Here is a 26,605-nt window from a genome sequence, read left to right on the forward strand (position 1 = left end):
CTTGGAGTCTAGTCTTGGGCTGGCGGCTGGCTGGAACCTTCCAGCTGGCAAGTTTGAAAAGAAGCCATAGTGCCTCTCAGGTCTCCTGCTCCAGCGGCTCCCACCGCCTGCACGCTCCTTGCCCTTAAATGGGCACAGTGGGGTGACTGGCACGGACAGGCGCTGTGTGCCTCCACTCCCTCGCTGGGACCGCCTCATGGGGCCAAGCGGTGGGGCCCCAGGCTCTGCTGTTCCCAGGGCCCGCAGCTTTCCCATCTGAGCAATAACGGATGGGAAGAGGGGCAGGGCCGGGGTCACTCAGGGACATGGCAGAGGAGGGGCAGGAACCCTTCTTCTTTAGGAAGAAGAAAAAAAAACTGGCTGTAAACATAAATTATATTTCATGGAGGAAAGTATGCGTGTTTTCTACATGCCTGTTTATTTATAAGCCCTGGGAGCATTGAATCCCCAGGCTTTGGGGAGTGCTGGGAGCCCCAGTACAGTCAGACAGGCAGGACCCCTCTGGTTTAAGTTTCAAGGCAGCCCTTTGGCTGGTGGGATCTTCTCTCTGCCAGCCTCCATCCCTCCCTCCTACTTTTTTTTTTTTTCCAGCATAATCCTCAGGTGCCCGGCTCAGGAGTTGGTTTTGAATCTCTCTCCAGCTGGGCTGACCTTTCTCTTTCCTTCCACAGGGATTAATTCTGCCCCTCTTCCCCCTGGGGACTTAGCTTCCTCTCCACCATCTCCTCTCTATGTGTCTCTCTGTGTCTCTGTCTCTCTCTTTCCATTCCTTCTTTCCCTCTGAGTCTTTATTATTCAGTCCTAGTACTTTCTCCCCTCCTCCACCTCCTCCTCCAGGAAAAAATGATTTAAAAAGCAAATTGTCAAACTTGCCTAGAGATCCAGCCCTCCTGGGAACAGCCTGCCAGGCCTGTGTCTCCATGGTAACAGGACTGAGGTCATACAGGGCCAAAAGGTCAGGCTTCGCCAGCTGGTTCTGCTGCCCATTGGTCGGGGCCTGTGCTAGGAAGTGATGTGTTAGAGACTTGACCTGCAATGAGTTGCCTTTAGAAAAAAATGTTGTTGTTGTTGTTGTTTTTTGTTTTGGGGCCACACCCGTCAATGCTCAGGGGTTATTCCTAGCTCTCTCTCTCTCTCTCTCTCTCTCTCTCTCTCTCTCTCTCTCTCCCCACCCTGGAATCACTCCTGGTGGTGCTCAGGGGACCATATGGAATGCCAGGCATCAAATTTGGGTTGGCCACATGTGAAGCAAATATCCTACTCACTATACTATTGTTCCAGTGGTCCCATAAAAATTTTTTATTTGGGGGGATCCACACTCAGCAGTACTCAGGGCTTACTCCTGGCTCTCTGCTCAGGGATTAGGCCTAGTGGACTCAGGTTCATATGGAGTGTTGGATAGAACCTGGCACCCTACCAGCTATGTTCTCTCTGGGTCCCCCTCCCCCAAATAAACAAGTTTAAAAGTCAGTGGTTGGTGAGTAGATTTCCAGCTCAAGGAGGTCCCAGAGGGGCCATGGTTTGGCTTCAGGCTTTGTTCTTCTTAGGTTTCCCAGGACCCATATTTTCTGTTGAGTTCTGGGAACCTGGAGGTTAAAATTGAGCTCTCAGAGCACCCCAGTGGGGATGACCTAAGATAAATCTATACTTTTACTTTTTTTCTTTATTGGGGAGGGGGCACACCTGGCTGTGTGCTCAGGGATCACTCCTGGATTTAGAGAACCATGGTGGTGCCCAGATCAAATCCAGGTCATCTGTGTGCAAGACAAGTGCCCTATCCACTGTACTCTATCCACTATCATTTTCTTAGGTCCCAGAAATGGCCCTTTGGGGGAGAGGAGTTGAACCCCATGTTGTAGGCTGCTACTCCCGGCCTTCACTACCAGTGGCTAATAGAATCATGAGGTGCTGGGGGTGGCACTCGGGGGTCCCTACATGCAAAGCCTACATTCCCCAACCCACTCAGCATGGCCCCAGGAACAGAGATTCAGGACCACTCCCCAAACTGCCTGCTAGCCTCAGTTTCTCCACCTGTACCTGAGGATGGAGAGTGGGGGCTATAGCTCAGTGCTCTGCCAGCTGAGGGTTTGTCCCCCTCCCCTCCATGCAAATATTAGGCCTTGGGGATGAGATCAGAATGGGGTGCTCCAGTTCACCCAGAAAATTCAGCCCAGCCTCCCTCTCCACTGTCTGCCCGGCTCCTGCCTGTCTTGCCCAGGTCAAGATGGGTGATGAGTGCCCCCCTCTGCCACCCTGCCCAGGATCTGCTCCTCAATCATGCTCCATTCCATATCCAGAACCAGGAAGTTCTTCCTGGGAACTCTGAGCTTTTGTGAGTGTTGATGTCTGGCTGAGGGCACTTTTGAGCATCCCTGTCTCCATGAAAAAGTTGGGAAGACTAGGGTGTCAAGGAGCCTATTTTCAGGGATGCTCCCCTGAGTGTTCTAGGAACACTGTATCAGGAGTCCTGGCCTTCCCCCACCTACATACCTGTAACCCATTCACCTGACTCCCCAATTTGTGAAAAAGGAGCAGAGGGAAGTGATGGACTTTGGGTTTGGCTTGTGTTTGGTGTTTAGGTCACACCCCACACCCAGTGATGTTCAGGGGCTGCTCCTAGCTCAGTGCTCATGAAATGCCAGGGTGGAACCTGGGCCTTCTGTATGCAAGACATGCCTTTAGCCCTTTGCATCCTTTCTCCAGCCCTAGGGATGATTTTTGAGGGACCCTTGTAACAAGGACCATGTCTGTGGTTCCCCACATTGTCCCAGGGCAGTTGCTTCGGGGAAAAGGCATGAAGCCTGGCAGGGCAATGTTTGTGCCAGAGTGCAGGGCAGAGGGCAAAGGGAGTGGACAGGTCTGAGCAGGGGTGATTTTGGGGGCTGTAAGAAGAAAGGGTGTAGCCTGGGCCCGGGAGGGAAGTGATTTGTCTATAAATGAGTGAGGTGTCAGAATCTAGGGCTGGATCCCCAGGTTGCAGGGGTGGGGGTCTCCTCTGTTCTGGCTAGCACACAGGCCAGGGGGTAGCAGGGGGATGGGATTTGTGGTTTGATTTTGCTCTGTCAGTTAGCCCTGCAGTTGGGTATCTGTGGGCCAGACCTGTCCTTGAGGATGAGTCCCATCCTAGCTTAGTCACCGCAAACCCCCTTTTCTCATGCACCCCTGGAACTTTAGGGAACAGAATAGGGTGGAATCAGAACCAGGTGCCCTCCCATGCTGGCTCCGTCACCAGTCCCAAAGCCTCCTGACCACACGTGTGCCTTAGTGTTTGGATGAATGTTTATTGGCACACCCAGGTGTGCCCCACAGAACACGAGCTCAGACAGGGGACAGGGGGACCCTGCCCAGGGTGGGGCTCACAGTCTAAACAAGACACAATACAAGACACAGACACAGACGGGCGCATCTTGGAGGGGTACAGCCGGTGAGGGGAGCCCTGGGCTGGGCGTCCAGTGTTCAAGAGGGAAGGGGGATACAGGAGAGCAGCCCAGGGTCCCAGATGGTCTTCCAGAAAGCAGTGGAACTCAGAAGGCCTTGCAGGAGAGAGAAGAAAGCAGAGGGCGGAGATGCCAGGCAGGGGAGGGCTGGACCCAGAGCCCAATGGCAATGGGGATGAATGAGGACTGACAAGGAAGCAAAAACCAAAGAGAAAAGTCCCAGAGGGGGGGCCCTAAGCCCAGGGTAGAGGGGTCCCCTCGCTGGCCTAGTGATCTCTGCTTCAGGCACTGGGCTCTTTCCAGAGCCCATTTCTCAGAGAAACACTGAACAAAAGCTTTGGCAAAAGGGGGAATTTAGGGGCTACTTACCTGGCTCTGAGGCTCCCTCCAGTCTCAGGCACAAGAGACCAGAAGCCCAGAGCATCACCTTAACCTGGGACATGAAACTGGGTCATTTTGTGTCCTGAAGGGGCAGGGCTGGGGACAGGAGGTCTAGCCCCTCCAAGTCTGGAGGGATAGGGGACATAGGCAATAGGGGTATGCAATCTCTGTAGGTGCCTTTAACAGCTGTAGCACCTTCCTTCTGAAGGGCCCTGAGCACGGCCTCAGTTCCCTGGATATGAGACAGGAAGGAGTAGGGCATTATTGCTCTGTGACTGAAGAACGCAGTTGACATGTCTAAGAAAGAATGGCTTGTCTGTGGGATGGGGTGGGGTCACAGGAGCTGGAGGAAGGGAGAAGGGTCCCAGCTTTCTAGAGAAGCCAGCCAATCCAATTCCTGCCTGTTAACTCAGGAAAGGAAAATTTTAGGTCCTGACCACAGATTCCCAGAACTTTCCAGCTTTCCTTTCTGGGGGCAAGGAAAGTGGGGGGGCCAACCAGTATGGGTATGTCTGCAGAAATGAGGTGTCCATTCTTAGTCCCTCTAATTTGCCTGGGAGAGTGGTGAGGGATGAGAGGCTGGATGGACAGACCACCCTTCTGCCTTGGGGGCTACTCTACACTCCCAAAACAGCTTGCCAGGGCCTGATCTGGGAGGTGAAGTTGCCCTCCCTGGTTATAGGGAGTCCTTGCCAGTCAGGATGGCAGTGAGGGTAGGCATGTCAAGAAAGGATCGGCTGCAAGCTCAGGAAGGGTCCTCGTCCCCAGCACAGCGAAATCCAAGGGGACAGATTGGAAGATCCCACCGCAGGGTCCCCGGCCCCCTCACCCCATTACCTCTTTTCCCTGGTGGGTGAGGAAGGACTTGGACCCATGGAGGAAACAGCCAAGGGCCTACTTTTTCACGATCCTTTATTAATCAGAATGGGCCTTCCCACAAAAAGCAGGACCCATCCCCACAAAAATAGGGGTTTTGCAAAGAGGAACTCTTGCTGGCTTAAGAGGGCGCGTGTGCTGGAAAGTTGCTATGGTTCATTTTTCCCTTTTTATTTTATTTTCCAGTTTGTGTGTGTGTGTGTGTTTTTTCTCTTCATTTCTCTTCACTGTTTTTTTTTTTTCCTTTTTGGTGATAGTGAGTTTTGTTTTTTATAAAACACTTGCGCTCAAAAGACTTAAACACCATACAAACACGTGGCCACCAAACCCCACCCCTGGGGCCTCAGCTGACTGGGGGGGGATCTGGGTACACCCCCAAAGCCCTGGCTTTTTTTTTTTTTTTTTGGTGGCTGTTTTCCTTGCCCCTTTCCAGGTGACTAATGCCGAGTGGGCAGGTTCAGGGGTCCTGGGTAGGTGGAATTTGTACAGCAGTTACGTGGGGGACGGAGTCACAAAAAAGGGGTACCAAACAAGATCACTACGGAACTAGGACGCCCACAAAGACAGCAGAGAAAGAAGGCTGATGAAGGAACCAGGGACACAGTAGAGAAGAGATGGGGGGTGCGGGCGGGCCTCGGCTATGCCTGGAGGCGGGAAGGGGGGGGCCTTGCTTTCCTGGCTCGCGACAGCACCTTCAGAATCCTCTTCCTTCGACCCCCCCAAGTCAGGTGATGGCGGCCTTACAACCTCCCCCATGAGGTAGGTGAAGCATATTACCCTCATTTTACAGATGGGGAAACTGAGGCCCCGGGAGTGTGGGTGATTTGCCTAAGGCCCTGGGCCGGTTGGTGAGGCTCCGGTGCCCTTCACCCACTCTCAAGTTCCCCCATTTTCTCTAGTCCCAGAGCCCTAGACCGCCTCCCGCCCTGCTTTCCCCTGTACCAGGCTCTTCCTCCCTGGGCCCATCAATCTGATGCCCCTGCCCTGCATCCCGGCTGCATCCCAGAGCCCTCTGGTGATGAGATGGAGATAGACTCGCCCCCCCCCCATGCTCTCTGCAAGCTGATTGGCTCTAAGCTCCAATGGGCGTGGCTCAAAAGGGCTGCCCCACCCTCTGGACACATAAGGGTCCTAGGGGCCCTGGGATCATGGACCCCAGGGGTGAACTGGCTTCCCGAGGGAGGGGAGTATAGGAACCCTAGGGGGTGGTGGTCAGAGGCCGGGGTGGAGGTGGACAAGTCTACAAGGCCTCCTTCTTCAACACAGCCTCCAGAGGGGCACCCTCCCCCCTGAAGAGAATGGTGGGTGCCTACTCCCATTTTAAGCAAAAACTACACTAGAGAAAAATTTGAATTTACAAGAAATGTGGTGACTCCTTGCCTTGCGTGCATTCTTCACTGTAGGCAATTGGCTTACTTGGAACAAGATTCCTGGGGGTGAGAGGAAGGGTGGGGTGAGAGAGAAAGAGAGAGGAGAGAGACAGAGAGAGAGAGAGAGAGAGAGAGAGAGAGAGAGAGAGAGAGAGAGAGAGAGAGAGAGACAGAGAGACAGAGAGACAGAGAGAGACAGAGGGACAGAGAGACAGAGAGAGACAGAGAGAGTGACAGAGAGAATGACAGAGAGGATGATAGAAAGACTGGAGAGAAGAGAAAGAAGAGAGGAGAATGACAGAGACAGTGAGAAGACATTGGAGATAACAGAGACAGGAAAGAAGAAAGAGAGACACAGAGAGATGACAGACAGGAGGTAGGAAAGAGGAGAAAGACAGGAGAGGAAAGATAGAAGGAGACAGAGAGAGGAGGTGACAGAGACAGGAAATAGGAAAGAGAAAGCCAAGAAAGGAGACAGAGGAGGGGAGACAGGGAGAGACTGAAATTCAATTTAAAAAAACTTGGATCTAGGCCCAAATGTGCCCCATCTGTTGCACACAGTTAAATGCTCAGGAAGCCGCTTACTGTACTGAACTGGTTCCCCCAGAGCTTCCGCTTTGGCTGAGCACTGGAAGTAGAGCCCCAACCCAGAGGCAGCTCTTCTGGGTCTCAGGCCCACCCCTCCATCCTGACGGCGGTGGTGTAGCGCCATCTGGCGGCAGGTGTTGGGACTACCTGTCTGGGGCTCACAGACCCCCAGGCATGGCCACTGTCACCAAGCTGTGTGGCAGCAACATTGGGATGCGTGTGGGGATGGCCGGGTGCACGCGAGATTGCCCTCAAATCTGCACCTTCTAGTCTCTGCAGCAGCCAAAGCGGGGGCAAGCCCGGCTTCTCTGCGTTGGGCGATCTCCCAACTTCAACATGGAGATGGGGAATGTTTTATTTTTCTGTGTCCCCTGGGTGAATTGAAAAGGACTGAGGAGCTGTTGAGGAGTAAAAAGGTGGGGTGGGCAGGGAAAGTGTCAGAAGATCAGAAAAGCTCACCAGGGAGTTGACATGGGAGGCACGCAGGAGGGGACACCGGGCTCAGGCCCAGTCGAAGAGACTATCGCCAATGTGGTTGTGTTTGGGAATTTGCTCTGGCTGAGGGGGGGGTCTTTGGATGAGGGCTTTAGGAAAGAGCTAGTGGGAGGGCTGGGGACCCCTGAGAAGGAGGGGCAGGGCCTGGGGGGACCTTTAAAAGTCTCGAACAAAGGGGCCCAGGTGGGGGACTTTGGGAGCAAAGAGACTGGTGGAGGGTTTGCTCAGATCCTGGCCCAGCTGACCCCCATTTCCCAATCACCCCTCCCCATCTCTGGGCACAGATCCCTTACCCCACCCCGTAAGGGGGCAGGGACCCCAAAAATACGCACACGCACACAGTGAACAGGACGCGGGCGCACGGTGGCCTTGAGCCCCCGGAGGGGCTGAAAGCTGTCCTGGGCGGTCAGGGCCCAGTCGGCACCTGAACCTTCCCCTGGACCCACCCGGGCCGGGGCCAAATGCCTCGGCCTCTTCCTCACCTCTGGGGGAAGATTTGGGAGGGGGGTGGCCTCTCTCCACTCCAGGCACTGCCTTAAAGAAAACGGGGGGCTCTGCCCCCCTGGCAGGCCTCTGGAGGGAGCACCCCGGCTGGCTGGCTCCTGCACCCTCTCTTGCTTTTCAGCATCAACCAGTCAGGAAGGAAACGGGCAAAGCAGGAAAATGACGCCCGGCCGCCGCCCCCAGAGTTGGAGCAGCTGGAAGGGATGGGGGGGCCGCCGGGGCTGGTGCTTCCTAGAAATGGGGTCCAGCGGCTTCCTGGGGCCCCTCCCTGGCCGAGCCCTCAGGGCCCTCTCCACCCCCATGGCAGGGGGGGCAGGCCGGGCATTGTGCATAAAATGGTGAGGCATGAGGGGACCTGGGCCCTCGGCCACCCTGGGCCTCCTGCGATGCCACTCAGGCCTTCAGCTGGTGCCATTGGGCCACGGGCTGCCGGGGACGGGCGATCATGTCTTTCCAGTGCTTTACCTCCCCGGGCCCGCTCTTCCACGACAGGTAGATCTGGGGAGAGAGCAGGGGACAGACAGTGTGAAAGGCTCGGCTCAGGTGGGGAGGTTTCCACCTGAATGATGGGGACCGAAGGGGCGTCATCTGCTGGGAGAGTTCTGGGCTATGAGGCCCGACCAGGTAGGCGCTGCCTTGGTGAGTCCCGCTCTGCAGGGCCCTGAGGACTGGTGGGTTCTCCCTCATCACATCTGCTCCCACTTCCTGACCCCCCAATCCTGCCTAACTTGGTACCATTTGCTCCCCAGAGTCTGACCTCTGAAGCTGGTGTTTATTCTCCTCAACACCTAAATGGAAACAAGCTTGGGTGAAGACTCACTGGAATTCGAAAGGGGTGCAAAGGGCTTTACTTGTGTGTTTGTTTTGGAGCCATTTCCGCAGTGCTCAGGGGTTTCTCCTGGCTCTGCACTCAGGAATCATTCCTGGTGGTGCTTAGGGGGAGTTTATATGGGAAGCCGGGTTGGCCATGTGCAAGGCAAGTGCCCTCCCTGCTGTGCTTTCCCTCTGGCCTTCCCACCTGTGTTCTAATATTTGATTCTTCCAGCATGACATTGAGGCTGGTTCGTCACCCATTTCAGAGAGAAAGGAGGCCCAAGATGGTCACAGCTGTCACTAGGAAAGAGTTCTGGAGTTCTGGGCCCCAGCTGGCCCACCTTCCCACCTTTGCCCACCTCCTCAAACACAGCAAGGGATTTCCATGTAGAAAAACTGGGCGGTTTTTACATCCCAGAACCACATTCTGGAAAAGCTTGGGCCTGGATGTGAATTCTGGGATCAGTTTCTGGAGACCAGAGACCACTTTCTGGGAGCAAAGTGATCACAGTTTTCCAGTGAGCACTCCACAAGGTACTATAGGGCCTGGACTAGTAACTCTAGTTTACAAATGGGAATGAGACACGCAGGCACCTAAGGGGAGAGAATGAGGTGGGGAGTCAGGCTCATGGGGTCGCAGCTCTGACTCAGTGATTGATGGTCCCATTCCTCTTTTGGGGATCTGGGGTACTTCTCTCTCATTTCCTTCATTTGATTGTGTGTAGGAGAGAGTTGGGACCACACCTAACTGTGCTCAGGACTGACTCCTGGCTCTGTGCTCAGGTGGGGTTCAGGGGCCAGATGCAAAGCTGGGGATTGAACTGGGGTTAGCTGTGTGCAAGAAAAGCACTTTAACCCCTGTCATGCCTCCCTGGTCCTTCTGTCACCTCTTCCTTTCTCTGCTCTTCCAGTCACAGACAGACTCTTAAGTCTCTCCACTCTGCTCCTTTGAAGACCCCGAGAGAGGAGGAGTAGAGGCCACTCTCTCTGCTGCTGTCCAGCGTCCAACCCCTGGTTCCTCCTCCCTGTCTCTACTCCCCACTGCCTTCTCCTCCCACTTGGTAAAACTTGAATCTTCTTGGAGACTGGAGCAACAGCCGAGCAGTTAGGGTGCTTGCCTTGCATGCAGCCGACCTGGGTTCCATCTCTGGCATCCCTTATGGTCCCCTGAGCCTGTGAGGACTAACTAACTCCTGAGTACTGCCAGATGTGGCCCAGTTACAAAAAAAGGAAAAAAACGAGGCCAGAGAGATAACATGAAGGTAAAGCGTTTGCCTTGCAATCAGGAGGACAGTGGTTCAAATCCCAGCATCCCATATGGTCCCCCGAGCCTGCCAGGAGCGATTTCTAAGCATAGAGCCAGGGGTAACCCCTGAGTACTGCCGAGTGTGAGCCAAAAATACAGAAAAAAAATATTGAATCTTGGTGAGTTACAAAGTGACTCATGAGGGACTGGAGTGGTGACACAAGTGGTAGGGCATCTGCCTTGCATGCGCTAACCTAGGATGGACTGTGGTTCGATTCCCCGGTGTTCCATATGGTCCCCCAAGCCAGGAGCGATTTCTGAGCGCATAGCCAGGAGAAACCCCTGAGCATCACCGGGTGTGGCCCAAAACCAAAACCAAAAACAAAGCGACTCATGAGGGGCTGCAGAGACAGTACAGTGGTAGGGCATTTGCCTTACATGTGGCTGACCCAGGACGGACCTGGATTCGATTCCTGGCATCCTATTTGGTCCCCTGAGCCTGCCAGGAGTGATTTCTGAGCACAGAACCAGGAGTAATCCCTGAGCGACACTAGATGTGGCCCCAAAACAAAACAAAACAAAACAAAGAAAAACACAAAGTGGCTCATGGTAAGTTCCAGGTGTCTAGGATTCCGACACCAACGTCCATTTCCGTCCACCAGTCTCCCCTGTTTCCCTGCTGCCTATGTCTCCCCTGGTCTCCCGTCACTGTGCCTTCCCTGACCTGCCCCCCCTACCTTGCCGATGACATCGTTGCGGCTGAGCCTGTCCTTGTCCATGACAGTGATGATGATGGTTGTCTCCCTCAGCTTCTCTGTGGGGATGTCGAAGGCAAAGGACTCATTGAAGATGGGGTTTAGGTTCCGCTTCATCGTCACCGTCTTCTTCTTTTCCACCCGCTTGTCTTTGTACATCAGCCACACCTTCACGTAGGGGTCTGGGTAGACATAGGGGACACAAGGGAAAGGTCAGTTGTGGGGAAAGATCCTTGGACTCTTCCTAAATAAAATGCCTGTGTTCTGTCTCCCCACCCCCGGGAGGGTGAGGACTGGGTGGGATCTGGGGACCGACAATAGAAGACCTGAAAAGTTCCTCAGCCATTATGGATTTATTTCCCGTCTGTGCAGTCTAGGACCCTGACCCCAGGGAGGCCAGATTTCGCCAGCTGTGATAGAAACAGCTGGAATCTCCTGCACCCTGCAGTGTTGCCCCCTTTTCACCTGCTTCCAGAAGTAGCCCAAGGGGATCCAGCCTGCACCCACAGGTGTGGCCCCAGCCCGAAAAATTGAGAGAGGAGGAACTAAGGCTGGAGAGAGATGAGCGCTGCTCTATGAACACTCCCACTCACCTAGTGGGACCCCAAAACCAGCCCAAAGTGGGGGCCCCCCCACACCTGAGGTGCCTCCGATGTCCATGGCTTTGAGGTTCCGGGCCTTGATGATATTGACAATGATGGAGTTGGCAGAGGGGTTGTAGCAGAGAGACAAGAGCAGCTCTCCCCGGCTCCCCTGCAGGGACAGAGTGGGGAGGTGAAGGACAGGGACCACGCTCTGGCAGTACCCCCCTAACCCACCCCACCCCCCCCCCCGGTCTTCGGTGTCTCCTCTTCATGACCTTGACCTAGCACCCTCCCAATGTCGATCCCCCCTCACTTCCATCCCTTCCTGAGCTCAGCGAGAGCTGACGCGTGGGGCTTACACTCCCATCGCTGCATGGCTTCAGATCCTTCCAGAATGTCTGCATTTGGGTCAGGTCCACCTTGTTGAGGGGGATGGACACCTCCCCAATGGGGTCATTGCGGCTGAAGCGGTCGTAGTCCAGGACCTGGAGGTAGAGGATCCTCTGCACCACCTTCTCGTAGGGGAAACCTAGGGGGGACAAAGGAGAGAGGGTGAGGAGTGGGGGGTAAAGGAGCTTCCCAAGGGGAATTCCTCCAGCTGGGAGGAAGATTGGCCCAGACTCCTGGATTGCCTCAACTCACACCAGAGCAAGCCTAGGCAGCTTAGGACCGAAGAGAAAGCACAGAGGTAGGGCATTTGCCTTGCACGCAGCCGATTCAGGTCGGATGGTGGTTCGAATCCCCGCATCCCATATAGTCCCCCCCCCCCCGAGCCAGCCAGGAGCAATTTCTGAGCACAGATCCAGGAGTAACCCCCCTGAGTCCTGAGTGTTGTGTTAAATAACGATGGGGCTGGATGGCGGTGGATGGAGGCCTTTGTGCTTAGGCCTCAGCCACGTGGCTTCATCCCCCATGCAGCCGGCGGGTCCCAGGCCCAGGTAATCAGCGTAATCAAGACTCACTCACAGGCAGGCATCAGGAAGCATTAACTTTATTCATGCCCTATTCACCACATGTGTGTGGCCTATCTCATAACCTTTTAAGCAATAGTTATTCTTGGCCCTGCATCTAAACTCCTTTCAGCCATCTTCCCTTTGGGCTCCATGCTGGTCAAAGACCAGAACACAGAAACCCAGAAGCCAAAGCGCACAGCAGCCCAGAAATGGCAAAGAGCCAAAAAACCCGAATCCCCTTGCTCAGAGGTTTATCTATTCTTTCCAAGACCCCTCCCAGGAACCTCCCAGGAATGGGCCGGGTCTTGCAGGTAGGGTTACACCTACTATCCGGTTCCAAAGACCCCTCCCAGAAATGGGTGGGTCTTGGGTACACTACACTGAGTGCCACTAGGTGTGGTCCAAAAACCAAAGGAAAAAAAAAGACTAGATAGCTCAAACCTGTACCCACCAGCAACCACTGGTCTCTAGGCAACCTGCCTCTGTCCCGCATCCTGACAACAGTTGGGGGCCCAGCTGTGGCCTCATCCCCCCATTCTTCCCAGGTAACCTGATCTTACTTGCAAGACCCCCCCCATTCCTGGGAAGAATGGGGGGGATGAGGCCACACCCAGCGACTAGAGATGCCAGAAAGCAGGTCCAGGAAGTTGAGAGAGGAGAGGACACAGGCGTGACCACCCGTGCTTGGGCTCCCAGACTTGAGTTCCCTCCTGCTCTTCTCCACTGCCACCACCTCGCCTCCTTCTCCGGGCTACTGGCCACCTCGCCTTGGCCAGTCCCCGAGTGTCTGGCCCACATGTGTGCTCTGCTGTGGGTCATTCTCCAGCCGGTGGCTAGAGACTTGTTGAAAATAGAAACCACCTTGCCACGCTCTCCCACTTGAAGCCTTTCAACAGCTCCCAGAGGGCTGATGAGAAAAGCCATGAACATGGCCTTGGGCTGGCCATCACAGGGAATGCTCCTCTCTCTACTTGTCCTTTAGCTGCTGCTCTTGGCTTCTTGATGGGGACTTGGTCCCTGCTCCCCTTCACCTGACTTCCTCTGGAGCTTAGGAATGCCTGGGCTGGTTGCTACTCCTGCCTGCAGCCTGGATAAAGGTTTCCTTGTCCCTCTTCTGCCATGCTGGGGTGTCCTTCCTCCTGATGGTCCCAACACAAACACTTGAAGATGTTTGTCAGGGGATAAATGATCTTTTTTGGTTCTTGTTTTTGGGCCACGCCCAGCAGAACTCAGGATTTACTCTGCACTCAGGGATCACTCCTGGCTCAGAGAGGCCGGGGATCAAACCTGGGCTAGCTGCATGCAAGGCTCCCTGCTGTACTATGGCTCTGGTCCTCTGCCCACAGCTATGGTATCCTTTTACTCCACTACCCCAAGCTCAGCTACTTCCTAGATGAGCCAATGCTGACTTGGCCCCCACAGACCTGGAGCTGATGATGGCCCAAAAAGATTTTACCTGGATGGTCAGAACCACCCATTCCTGGGAGGAGTCTTTGGTTTGGAATAAAAAATATAAACCACGGGGCCGGCGCGGTGGCGCTAGAGGTAAGGTGTCTGCCTTGCCAGCGCTAGCCTAGGATGGACCTCGGTTCGATCCCCCGGCTTCCCATATGGTCCCCCAAGCCAGGAGCGACTTCTGAGCGCATAGCCAGGAGTAACCCCTGAGCATTACCAGGTGTGGCCCAAAAAACAATATATATATATATATATATATATATATATGTATGTATGTATGTATGTATGTATGTATGTATGTATGTATAAACCATGTTGCCTGGGGAGAAGGAGGCAGGAAGGAAGCCTGGAGAGCAGTTGAAAGGGACACAGAGGCAGAGAGCCAGAGAAGCAGCAGAGAAGAAGCTGCTTGGAAAAGGCTTCGCAAAGAAGCCATGTGAGAAAATGCACATGCAGTTAGGGCCGTGAAATAAAGCTGGCTGACTCCTATGAAATTCTGACTGCTTGTGATTATTTTTCTCTGCTGTTATCCTGCAACCTTCAGACTTGCCAGCCAATGGCTACCGGCACTGTGCCTGGCTGTCTTGGGCCAGGGAGGCCTCACCCCACCATGCGGACTCTTTATACTTTACATATTAATTTAAAACAACAGGGATGAGTCCTTGAAATGCACAGGGAAAGTTCTGGAAGCCAGGGCAGTGGGCATCATGCAGATTTATTCTCACTGGTTGGAATAAACTGGCTGGAAGCATTCTGGTTTCTCTCAGGACCCCAGACATTGTGAGTCTCTGGGGCAGAATTCATGCCCTGTACATACACACACACACACACACACACACACACACACACACACACACACACACACACACACACACACACACAGGTTCCTAGTGACCCTGGGATGAGAAAGAAGGACAGAAGGAGCAAGCCCCGTTCCTGGTACCCTGGAAAGGCATGTGTCTGTGTGTGTGGGGGAAGTGGGTGTCAGAATGGGAACAGATGGGATGTACTTATGAAGCTAATAGATTGATTTTCTTTCCTTTTTATTTTTTGGGGGATGGTGGGCATACCGGGTGATGCTCAGGGCTTACTTCTGGTTCTGAGTTCAGGGTTCACTCTTGGTGGGGCTCATAGAACCGTGTGGGGAAGCCAGGAATATAAACTGGGTCCATGGTGAGCAGGGCTAGCATCTTCCCCCATACTACCTTTCTAGCCCCCCCCCCAAATGTTCTTTTGTTTGTTTTGGGGCCACACCGAGTGGCACTCAGGAGTTACTCCTGACTCTGCACTCAAAAATTACTCCTGGCATTGCTCAGGACCGTATGTGATGCCAGGGATCAAACCTGGGTCAGCTGCATGCAAGGCAAGCGCCCTACCCACTGTGCTATTGCTCTGGTCCCTAAGGTGGTCCTATGGCTGGAAATGGCCTTCCAATAAGTCCACTGATGCATTTCTCCCTCACTCTCATTGCCTGCAGCTGAGATACAAAGCAGAGTCCAGAGAGGCTCAGGAATCTGCCTGGGGTCCCACACACAGCTGTTCTGAGCCCCCACATACCCACCCACCCACCCTCAGGTGCCAGGCAAGGCACGGCGACCTCACCTTCAAAGAGGAAGGTCTCGTTCCAGTGGGGATTCAGGTTCTTCCTCTTCACCTTGGTTTCCAGCTTGTGCTTCTTGTCGGGCAGTAGGTAGATCTTGACGAAGGGGTCGCTGGTGCCGCTGAAGTCCTTGGCGGGCAGCTCCTGGGCCTTCATGATCTTCACGGTGAGCGTGGACTCCTGGAAATTGTAGCCTACGCTAAACTGGATCCGGCCCAGGTTCTCTCGGCTGCAGCCCTCGTGGGCCTCGTCCTCCTCGGAGCCTGGAGAGAGCTGGGCAGAGAAGGGGCAGAGGCATGGGAGCTGAGGGGCTGGTGACAGCACCCCCCAAGGGCCTTCACAATCTCCCAGACAGGGCTGGAGGGGGAGGCTTTCCACCCACACCTACAGTCACAGTCACACCAGAACCCTCAGGCTCACAGCAGGGCAGAAGGGACTCCGACCTCCTCACACCCCAAAGAGCAAGCACCCCACTTTTCAGCTTCTCCTGGCAGTCTCAGGCCTGTCTCCTCCCCCAATGTTCCCTGAGCACCCCTCAACTCCTCCTTTCCCTTCTCTCTCCCTACTGGCCAGCTGTGAACTCCACCAACACAAAAACGAGCCATAAAAGCAGTGAGGGAGGTGGCTGAGGGCTCAGAAGAGTTTAGGGAGATGTTTCTGTGGAAGGGAAGTCTCCGGGGGGTCTGATGGGATGAACACCAGCCAAGGGTGGTTCTCAGGAGCCAGGCCCCCACTCCTTGCCTTCAGTTCCTGCCTCCTGAGGAAACTAAGTTACAATAAGGCAGTGTGTGTGTGTGTGTGTGTGTGTGTGTGTGTGTTTCAGTTGTTAACTGTTTTGTGAAAGCTCCTGGGGGCCTTTAGCATCCTGCCCAGACCCTTTGGCACCCCCAAACCATGCCTCTGGGCCTTGTTCCAGACCGCCAAGCTGACAATGCAGGCGGCCCAGGCACTGGGTAGGAGGCAAGGATAGAGCCCGAAAGATCAGAGCAAATCACAGTTGAATAATGGTACATGGAAACAATTGGGGAGCTGGAGGCAACTATTCATCTGAAGCCGAAGGGGCTGAACCCCCAAAGCCCACATCTCTGTAGGGGTTTGCTGCCCCTCCTCCCATCCTGCTGGGGTGACTGGCTACTAGAGGTTAAGTCACCTGTCCAAAGATACACAGCAATATAAATACTTTTTGCCTCAAAACGAGATTGTTTCTGCCAAAGCAACCCTTTTCCAAGGAAGCCACCCACCCACCCTAACCCGATGATTTCAGTTACCCACCAGCCCTAGTGGGCTCTGCCAGGCGCCATGCTTTTCTGCCTAGGTCAGGCCCCTGCTTCAGTTGGGCATAGAGCAGTGCTTCTCAAATAGTGGGGTGCAGCCCCCAGCAGGGGCGTGAGGCTCCGTAAAGGAGGGTGTGTTTGACCTCGGTAAACACTGGCATAACAAGTTAAGCCCTGTGTTTATGTCTCTGTATGTCTCTGGAGCTGAGAGTTGCTGTGTCCTGCTTCAAACCTCACTTTGAGGGGCCGGAGAGGTGGCGCTAGAGGTAAGGTGTCAGCCTTGCAAGCGCTAGCCAAGGAAGGACCGCGGTTCGATCCCCCGGCGTCCCATATGGTCCCCCCAAGCCAGAGGCAATTTCTGAGCGCTTAGCCAGGAGTAACCCTTGAGCATCAAACGGGTGTGCCCCCCCCCAAAAAAAAGAAAAACCCGCTTTGAAAAGCTATGTATTGCAAAACGTGCTCATTGTAGCCATTAATCCAGACATCACCTCGAATTAAAAAAAATCAGCTCAAATTATTTTATATATTTTTGTTTTGCAGGTTAAAGTTTTTTTTTTTTTTTTTTTTTTTTTTTTGTGTGTGTGTGGTTTTTGGATCACACCCGGCAGTGCTCAGGGGTTACTTCTGGCTTCATGCTCAGAAATTGCTCCTGGCAGGCACGGGGGACCATATGGGACACTGGGATTTGAACCGATGACCTTCTGCCTGAAAGGCAAACGCCTTACCTCCAAGCTATCTCTCTGGCCCCAGTTTAAAGTTTTTTTTTAAGATACTATTTACAGTCGTGCGGGGGGAGGGCACGAAAAATGTTTTCTTCTTCCTAGGGGGCATGACAGAAAATAATTGAGAAGCACTGGCATAGAGGAATAAGGAAAGCTGGGTGGGCGGGCTTGTCCTCCAGGTGCTCCTCCATTTCATACCCTATGTTCAGGTTTCACCAACCCAGGCCCATGGGGGTCCCTCACCCCACCCCAGCATCGCACCCCTCAGCCCAACCCTTTGAAAAACTTCATTTGGATGTGCAACTTGACGTTGATTTTTTTGGTTTGTTTCTGGACCACACCTAGTGGTACTCCAGGCTTACTCCTGGCTCTGTGCTCAGGGGTCATGCCTACCCAAGGCAAGACCCCAGCCCACTGAACTATCTTTCTGGTCCCTTTGAGATCTTGAAGTCTTCCTGTAGTTTCTGGTCTCCCATAATCCTCTGGGACTTCACCCCCTAGACCTGCCCAGTGGGGGTGGCAGCAGTTTGGGCTGTGCATAACCAGGTCTTGCCTACAGAGACTGGTCACATCAACCTAGCTCTTCAAAATGGAGTGGAGGTGAAGCTCCCCCACTGATCAGAGCCCAGCTGTTGCCAACCACCCCTGAGGGCTTCTTGGTCCCCATCACTTGGTGATCTGGGGTGGGGGCCCTCAGCCTCCCCAAACCACAGCTTAAAGCTCTAATTAATCAGCCAGGACAGCGGAGGCCCTGTTTCCATAATAACCACACCAGCACACGCCCCCCCTCACCCCACTTTCCACATGGCCACAGGGTGGTGTGCCTAAGGGGCCAGCTTCAGCCTTAGACTGCGTACTTCACCAGCCCATGCCGGGCTGCAGGATTCAGGGGGGACGTGCCCTGCAGTTTTCTCCAAGTCCACTTCCTTTCACACCTTTGTCCCACCCACTGTGCATGACCTGGCTTCTGGTCCCCCAACTTCTCATGTTCTGGGGCCTGGTGATAAGAGGGGCCAGTGACTGGGCACTGATCCAGGACTGGGCCTCTAGAACCAGCCAGTCTGCTTTAGGTCTGAGCAGGGAGAGGGTGTTATGGAGTCCCTGCCCTGAGCTTCCTTCCCCTGTGGGCGTCCCCCTCATGTCCCAGAGCAGCAAGGGCAGAAGGGCAGATGGGAATGGGCTGGCTCTGTTGGGAAACTGTTACCGGAAATGAACCAATTAAGAGGCTGGAAGGGGAGAGAGAGGATGGGCTGTTTCGAGAGGCTGACCAGGGCCCTTCTCCTTGGAAGTGGGGTGGGAACCAGTTAGTGGACAGGGAAATATGGTGCTCGAATCCCAGGCTTGGGGTTGGAGCGATAGCAAGCTGCCTTGCATGCAGCCAACCTGGGTTTGATCCCTGGCATCTTAAGCCCACCAGGAGTAATTCCTGAGCACTGCAGGTGTTTTGTGGCCCCAAAACAAAACAAAATAGGGGCCCGGAGAGATAGCACAGCGGTGTTTGCCTTGCAAGCAGCCGATCCAGGACCTAAGGTGGTTGGTTTGAATACCAGTGTCCCATATGGTCCCCCGTGCCTGCCAGGAACTATTTCTGAACAGACAGCCAGGAGTAACCCCTGAGCACCGCCGGGTGTGTCCCAAAAACCAAAAAATAAATAAATAAATAAATAAAACTTCAGCCAGAGAAATGTAGACTCTTGGGCCACTGCCTGGGAACCTGCATTTTAACAATACCCATGACCTCTTTGTAGGAACTTGAAATCCATCAAACCAAGCACAAAGGAGCAAATGGCTGTGATTCAGTTCTATCACCAGGGGGCGCCGCTGATCGCCCCTTCCACCCAGCTTCCCTTGGGGACCACTTAATGGGATCTAGATAGGGTGCCAAGGTCTGGCAACCAACTTCAGAAACTTTTTTTTTTTTTTTTTTGGTTTTTGGTTTTTGGTTTTTGGGCCACACCGGGCAGTGCTCAGGAGTTACTACTGGCTCTGCACTCAGAAGTCACTCCTGGTAGGCTCAGGAACCAACTGCTGGGAACCTAACTTGGGTCAGCCACATGCAAGGCAAATACCCTCTGTGTTGTGCTATACTGGCCCCAGAGGACATGTTTTGCCCTCTATCTACTAGCCTTGTCTTCTGGGCTCATAAAGCTCACATTGTAGATTTTCAGAGCACTCGGGCAGAGAGTACAGTATAGTAGAACATCTCATGGACAAATGAAGAAACCGAGGCACAGGTAGGGAGTTTGGGTGAAAGGGTTGGCAAAAGGAGCCAAAGCAATAGGACAGGGGCCAATGATCCCTGTGTCTGATCCCTGATACTCCCTAAAATCCCCTAATCCCTGAGTGCAAAGCCAGGGCTAAGCCCTGAGCACCATAAGTGTGACTCCCCAAACAAACAAAAACACCCCCAAAATAGTTAGAACAAACTCACTCGTTGCAATGCTCCAATCCCTCCTCAGCCATTGCCCCAACTTGCCCTGCCCTGTCCCCCCCCCCCCAGCCCACTTACCATGAGCATCTCGCTGGTGAGGGAGTTGACGAGGTCCGAGACGGAGGAGCGAGTCTCGGTCCGGCGGTCGGACTCATCGTGGGGCGTCTGGCCTGGCACGGGGGCTGTGTTCACCGCCTTCCCTCCTGGGGGCAACCTGGGGGCCAGGGAATTGGAATGAGTGGGGGGACTTAGCTGGGGCACGGGCGGGCTGGGCATGGCACCACCCGCCCGGCTGGCAGTGCGACCTTCTCTGAAACCCCAAGTGGCTGTCACCTCCTGCAGACAGCTGCATGCTTGTCCACCTTCTAGTTTGCTTTCCCTGGAAGCCAGCGCAAGAGCTCATGCCCCTGGTGACAGGCAGGATCCCCCTCTCCACAAGATCCAGTTCCACTGCTCTCCCCAGTGCTAAGCCTGCTCCCCAGAATATCTCCTGCCCTCCAATCACCACTTGCCTAGTGGTGTCGGAGCCCGGCCATCTCCCCCCAAACCCTTTGCATCCCACTTGCCTTTCCAGGACAGAGCACACGTGGGAACCCCCATTGGCACATCCAGCTAGCATCCCCGTATACCCCGGGGCCCTGCAAACACACCCTAGACCCCACCTGTGTCGGCTCAGGTGCCCTTCAGACACGACACTGACCAGGTGAAGCCAGTGCTGAGTCCAGAACTTTCTACGATGATGGGATATCCAGTAGTCATGAGGCCCTAGGTGCCACTTCCATTTGCTCAAGCGCATTCATTCCTCTGTAATCCGAGAAGTCTCCACCCACTTTCTCCCAGACCTTTCCCACTGTTGCACCACTCTCCAAGCTCTGAGAAAAAGGGGGTACCTCCCCAGAAGCCCCTTTCTATGCCAGCCTCTGACTTCACCCTATTCCTGGGAAGCTGTCCTTTCTGGTCCTGCAAGCTGGGGGCAGCTGGTGAAGCCTGGTTTCATCCAGGGGACTCAGTAAAGGGGTACAGGAGCCTGCCCAGGGCTGGGCTGGGACTCCCCCAGGGGCAGGTGACCATAGATTGACTTTGACAGGACCAGGACCACAGGACAGAGACACACGAACGGGTAGGCATGGGCCAGAGCACTTGGGATGAGCCCACACTGGTGCCCAACTGGCTCCAACGGGTACAGACACATGCACAGATGGAAGGTGCCAGGCCTGGAGCTGGCGACAGCACAACCAGACAGGCAGGGATGCTCGGGGCTGGGGAGATGGGCCAGGAGCAAGCGCATAGCCAAAGGACACCCAGTAGGTGAGACTCACAGACCTGGGCACCCCGAGAGGAGACCTTTGGGGAAGGAGGTGATAGGACGCTGAGGCTGGAAAAGGGGGGTGTCCCGACACGCTGCAACGCACAAAGCCAGGCAGCAGATTCAGGGACACAACGCAGCCACACCACACCTGTCTGGAGCACTTTTCCGGAGTACCTTTGCAGAGCACCTGACCTTGTCGCCCCACATAGCAAGGAAACAACCTACCGGGGGATACGGCCGCAGCAATGCACGCAAATAACACACGCACACGCACACATGGATGGACACACACACGTACACACATATACAAGGACACGTGCTCACGCAGACAGGCACGAAGGAGGAAGAGGAGCCTGAAATAGCTGGAGAGGTAAAGTCAGGTTAAAAATAGAGCGGGGAGAGGAGGAGGAGGAGGAGGTGGAGCCGGGTTTGAGAGCTGCAGGTATGAGAAATTCGGAGGAGGTCGCGGGGGGCCACAGCTGCAGAGCAGCCTGGGAAAAGATGGTCGGTGGCACTGACGCGGTCCGAGGTCCCAGGACAGAGACACAGAGAGGCAGAGGGATGGGCGTGGGAGGGGGGGCCCGGCGTGTCCCTGTGAGGAGCAGATGGAAGGAAGGAGGGAAGAGAGAGACGCTTTGGCGTTAGTAGGAGGCGAGTGAAGAAGGCTGCTGAGGGGACAAGGAGGACGCAGGAGGCCGAGAGGAGGCGAGGGACACACACCAGGACGGAGGAGACATGGTGGCTTCGGGGCGAGTAGCGCAATGGGGGTGGCCAGGTTCCTGCCCTGCACCCCACTTGGGGTGGGGGTGGGGCCGCGGTGGAAACCATTTGGATCCCGAGGAGCAATGTGGATGAGCATGAGGTGGGATGGGGGTGTGTGTGAAATGCGAAGTGCAAGGCCTGTAGTCCCTCCCTTCCTCCCTCTCTGACACTCTGAGGACCACTCCAAGCCAGGGGGCTGAAGCATTTGGGGCCTTGCTGCAGTGGTATGGGGCCATGGCCAACCCTGGCTCTCCAGAAACATGAGATCTAGAGACTGCTCATTTTTTTGGGGGGAGCCTTGGACCCCAATCTGCCCTGGGGAACCTGCTGTATACAAACCCAGGAAGCAGCTGCCCACTTCTGGCCCTATCTGGGGCCATCAAGTCATCAAGCTGGGGTCATCAGCAGGGGTTACTAGGACAGAAAGGCTGGCCCTGAGTTTGGAGAAGAAAGGGTACTTGAACTCTGCCATGGGAGGGTACACTGCAAGCACCCAGGGGCCAGAGCATGGAGGCTCCTGGTGGTCAGTGGGTAGATATGGTGCTCAGCTGGGAGGTGAAAGGGGTATAGGAAGAAGAGCTGCATACAATGGACCCCAACCCTCTGCAGTGGTCGGTCACCCAAGGAACACCCCAGTGGCCATGAGTTTTCAGGAGGGGATGTAACCAGGTGGGAATGGTGGTGTCCACTCGGAAAGGCAGGTGGGCTGGGGAGGGGTGGCCGGGGCCTCCACCTCCCCATGTGCCTTTCCCAGGAAGGCAGGGTCCAAGAGCTGATGTCATGATCAGAAGGGATGGGCGTGTTAAAATATGGAGCGTGACCTTGGTGGCTAGGAGGTAAAAATAGGCAGGAGGGTGAGATGGAGCCAGCTAATTAACACATGGGTGATGGGAAATCTCGTTTCAGCTTGCGTCTGCGCCCTCACGCCCTCACGCTTCACGCCTGCCCTCCCTCCCACGAGGCCCTCGCAGTGGGATCTCAGGGGCCCAAGCCTGCCTGCCGCCCGCCCAGTCCCCGGGGAACAGGGGCCTGGAGGTGGCAGGATCTGAAACTCCTGGATCACAGGACCGACACTCAGAGAGGGTCACAACTACTGTCACCCCTGAGAGAAGAAACTGGCTCCTGTCCTCCCCTATCGATAGAGGGGCTTCTGGCTTTGTCCCACCAGGCATGGATGGGCAGGAAACGGTGGCTGGTTTCCTGAAGACACGCCCGGGCATAGCAAATCCATTGCCTGCCCGAACTCTTGGTCTGCCTTTCTCTACCCTGCCAGCGTCCCTGTTTGCAGAACAGGAGCTCAAAGATGGCATCCTGGCTGCGAGGGACCCTCTTGTATGAGCTTGTCCTCTAGGGGATGAGCCTGCTACCCCCACAGTATAATGTCATCCCAGGTCAAAGAGAGGAGACACCAGACCACAGCCTGAGAATTCCTGTGTGTGATGTCTCTCGAACTCTGCGATGCTCATTGGTCCCCCATCTGCTCTTGGAAATGAGTTTTGGGGAGACCGCTGAGGCCACGGGCATATAAATGACCAGTCTCTGCATGGGGGTGGGCAATGGCCTTGCATATGTGAGGCCCTAAGTTCTGCCTGCAGCACAAAATAGTGCTAGGAATAGTAACAGGGCTGGGGACCAGAGAGATACTATGGCTGGCAGGACGTTTGCCTTGCACAGGGCCGACCCAGGTTCATCCCTGGGATTCCGTATGGCTCCCTGTAGGCCACCAGAAGTGATTCCTGAGCGCAGGGCCAGGAACAACCTCTGAGCACTGTTGGGTGTGGCCCAAAGACCATGAAAAATAAATAACAAGGCCGAGAGATAGGATGGTGGGGAAGGCGCTTGCCTTGCACGCAGCCAACCCCAGTTCAATCCCCAGCACTGTGTCAGGTCTCCCCAACACCACCAGGGGTCACTCCTGAGCACAGAGGCAGGAGTAGCTCCTGAGCACTGCCAGATGTGATCCAGACTCCCGCTTCATATGTCCTGTCTGGTCTTCACCAGGCCCTGATAGTTCCCTGGATATGTAGCATCTGCTGGCCCCTCACCAAACCCCCTCCTCCTGGGGTCTCAGGCTGCCTTTTAGGGTCTCCCCAGCCACCAGGCTCCTCCCGAACCCCAATCTCCCTGCCTCCTCTTGAAGAAATAGCTGTATCACCCGCCAGCCCACGACCACCTCCCCACCCTCACTCACCCCAGGACCTCCAGACGAGCGGGAGGTTGTGGTGGCAGGGATGAGGGAGAATGGGCTAGTGCCCGCTTCCCTAACATCCCCCCCGCACACCAACCCCCCAGAGAAACAGGGATTTCTGGGTCGGGAGGGGCCGAGATGGAAGATGAGGAGGCAAGCAGGGAGATGGGACAGAGGCGGGCTTGCTCCGGGCCAGCCCCACGAGCAGGCTTGATCCACAAATGGTCCCAGGATGGCCATCGGGTGCCTTATACCCGACGGACACCACCCACCGTGGTGGCCGTGTGCCAGGGCACTGGGCCGGCGAGGACGCTGTCCGGCCCCTGCAGCCTGGTCCAGCAGCCGGGCAGGGAGCCCCCGGCTGGCCTCTCCGAGCCTCCTTCTCCTTCTCCTTCGTCGCTGCCGCCACTGCAGCACCGCCACTGCCGGCTCTCGCCTGCGCTCGTACCTCTTGTCCCCCTGAGCTGGGTTCTGCTGGGTTCCTGGGTTTTGTAGGTCAGGGATATTGGCAAAATCATCCTGCTCCGAAAGCCCTAAGACCAAGGATAGCACCACCATCCGGCCTTCCCTGCCCCGCGGCCGGCCGCCCACCAGCCGGGGTGAGACAGGCCCCAGGGGCAGAGAGGCAGGAGGGGAAGGAGGGAGAGACAGAGACACAGAGACAAAGAGAGAGAAGAAAACAGCGTAAGAATCTCGGCCTGCAGGAGAGAAACCGAAGCTCAGCACTGTTAACAGGTGGAGAGCAGAGGAAGAGGGAGGGGGGAGTGTGGGTGTCTCTCCCCTGCCTAGTGTAAGGGGTGGGGGGCAGAGCGAGAGTCCCAGGAGGGAACGGTGGGCATCTGTGTGCAAATGTCTGTGCTCATGGGAAAGGCCAGGGACACAAGGCCAGGACTGGAGACCTAGGGTGTCTCTTGGGCTGACTTGCAGTCCCCTGCCCCCGCCCTGCAGAAGGGGTTCTTGCTTAAGGTCTGCATGGGCGGATGTGGATCTTAGAAGGACTGCTGGGGCTTCCTATGTTCTCATGGGGGAACCTGTGTGCTGGTGACCTCTGAGCAGTTCAGGAATATCCAGATGTCCTCAAAGCTCAAGACCTCAGGACCTGGGTGCATCCAAGGAGGAAGAGGGATGGATTCTCTTTGGGCTCGCATATGCCAACCCTTGTGACTCTTCAGGTCCCCCCTTCCTAAAGCCCACTGAGGCATCTTTTCTTGGAAGAGGCTCAAAAGGACTCAGTGGAGAGAGAGGAAGTGCAGGAAGGCAGCGAGGTCCATGGTGTGGGAGGCTGGGCTAATAGAAGTGGAGGCATCCTGCTGGCTGGACTATTCTGGGGGCAGACTGGAAGGATCCTGGAGATCTCTGAAGCTAACATGTGATGCATTGTGGATCCTTTCCAGCAGGTCGTGATCTCCTGCTTCCTAGGACAGTCAGGAGTTGGCCGTCCCAAAGTTCAGGGCCTCTTGTCCAGCACTGGCTCTCCCCTTCCAGTTGGGCGAAAACACAGAACTGAGTGACTGGGATAGGCAGGAGAGCAGGCCATGAGAAGAAGCAGAAAAGAAGCATGACGGAATGTTCCAGAGGCAGGAGATCTAGGAAGACCATCACTTGGGTCACCGAGTAGGAAAATCCAGTTGAAGGTGGGCTATGGCTGCTTCTGGCCTGAACACACAAGGAGGGTCCGGAAGAGGAAGAGGCGGAGCTGCTGGCCTCATTCATTTGGGCATTTTTGCTGGGCGTGGTCTGTCTTGGCCAGCGGTCGGCAACCCGAGGCTCCAGAGCCGCATGTGGCTCTTTTGACATTTTGCCATGGCTCCAACAGCAGGACCGATGGGGTGGGGGAAGCGATATCACTTAAATATTTTAATTGTTCATTAATTTGCACAAATATATGTTTTACATTGTTAAGTGAAAAAGTTCTTCTTTTATTCAGCTAGATAACTGCATGATCCTGTAGATAGCATTAAAATAGGAAACAATGTATGCCTTGCTATCTTTGTTTTAAATGTTGTGATGGTTTTGCGGCTCCCAAGTTTTATTTTCCCTTCGGAAACAAGTCCAAATGGCTCTTTATGTCTTAAAGGTTGCCGACCCCTGGTCTTGGCCGTGGGCTACCTGTGGTGCTGGCATTTGACTTGGGGGTACCAATCCCCCTTTTCCTTCAGGGCCCGTCCTCCTGGCCTGTGTCCCCTTCCTACCGGCACTGTTGAAGAGTTGGGAAAATTCCATCTGGCTGCTCAGGAGCTGGTTGGTGGAGCTGGGGGAAGGCGAACCCAAGGAAAACAACATGTTTTTCCTGGTTAATGCATTTTTTTTCAGCTCCTCTTTTCTTTGCGCTGCTTAAAAAGCACACACAAAAGAACTGGCTGGTCTGCATAAAGCTCAAAGTTGTCATTCTCTTCACATTCTCAGGCCACAGGGGGTGAAGATGAGGGAGTCAGGGTGATGGTGTTGGGGGAGTGACCCCCCACAGAGCTGCCACCTCCCCAGGAAGAGGCAGAGGAGTCACACAGGGCCAGGTTGGACCCTTCACTATGGTTTTCTACTTGTGTGACCAGCGCCCGAGCCTTGGGCCGAGGGGAGTGGGACCAGAGTCAGTGGCCCAGAAAGGCTTATTCAGTTTTCAGGGGCAACAAAGACCTAGTGCTTTCCGTGGGGCCTATGAGATTATTGTCTGGTTATTGACAGAAAAGCTGGTCTGAACCCTGATGGGAGGGACCCCAAATGAAGATAGCGCATGTGCCTAGGAACTCTGGAGGTGGCCTGCTAGGCCCACGAGGGAAAGCAGTGTGACAGAGTAGGGTAAACTTGATCCATGTTCATTTACTCAGGTGAATTCTGAGGTCCCATGGGGAAATTTGGGGTGGT

The 26,605-nt window shown here is 54.9% G+C and overlaps 1 protein-coding gene across 4 annotated transcripts in view; it reads right to left on the reverse strand.

Annotated features, from left to right (window-relative positions):
- Nucleotides 1–7,478: 7,478 nt before the first annotated feature.
- SYT7 (synaptotagmin 7) overlaps nt 7,479–26,605 on the reverse strand; it is a 58,221-nt gene continuing 39,094 nt past the window's right edge. For 2 of the 4 annotated variants that reach the window (XM_049779626.1, XM_049779625.1), the window contains 7 exons: nt 24,192–24,311; nt 19,563–19,698; nt 15,060–15,330; nt 11,409–11,578; nt 11,104–11,218; nt 10,448–10,647; nt 7,479–8,149 (listed from right to left, as the gene is read on the reverse strand). In XM_049779626.1, the coding sequence (XP_049635583.1) occupies nt 8,045–8,149; nt 10,448–10,647; nt 11,104–11,218; nt 11,409–11,578; nt 15,060–15,330; nt 19,563–19,698; nt 24,192–24,311 (1,117 nt within the window). In that variant the 3' untranslated portion in view covers nt 7,479–8,044. The remainder of the gene's footprint in view (nt 8,150–10,447; nt 10,648–11,103; nt 11,219–11,408; nt 11,579–15,059; nt 15,331–19,562; nt 19,699–24,191; nt 24,312–26,605) is intronic. The other 2 variants (XM_049779628.1, XM_049779627.1) reach the window with 1 other exon arrangement.

The sequence above is a fragment of the Suncus etruscus genome, chromosome 9 (assembly GCF_024139225.1).
Source record: "Suncus etruscus isolate mSunEtr1 chromosome 9, mSunEtr1.pri.cur, whole genome shotgun sequence".
NCBI classification, from domain to species: domain Eukaryota; kingdom Metazoa; phylum Chordata; class Mammalia; order Eulipotyphla; family Soricidae; genus Suncus; species Suncus etruscus.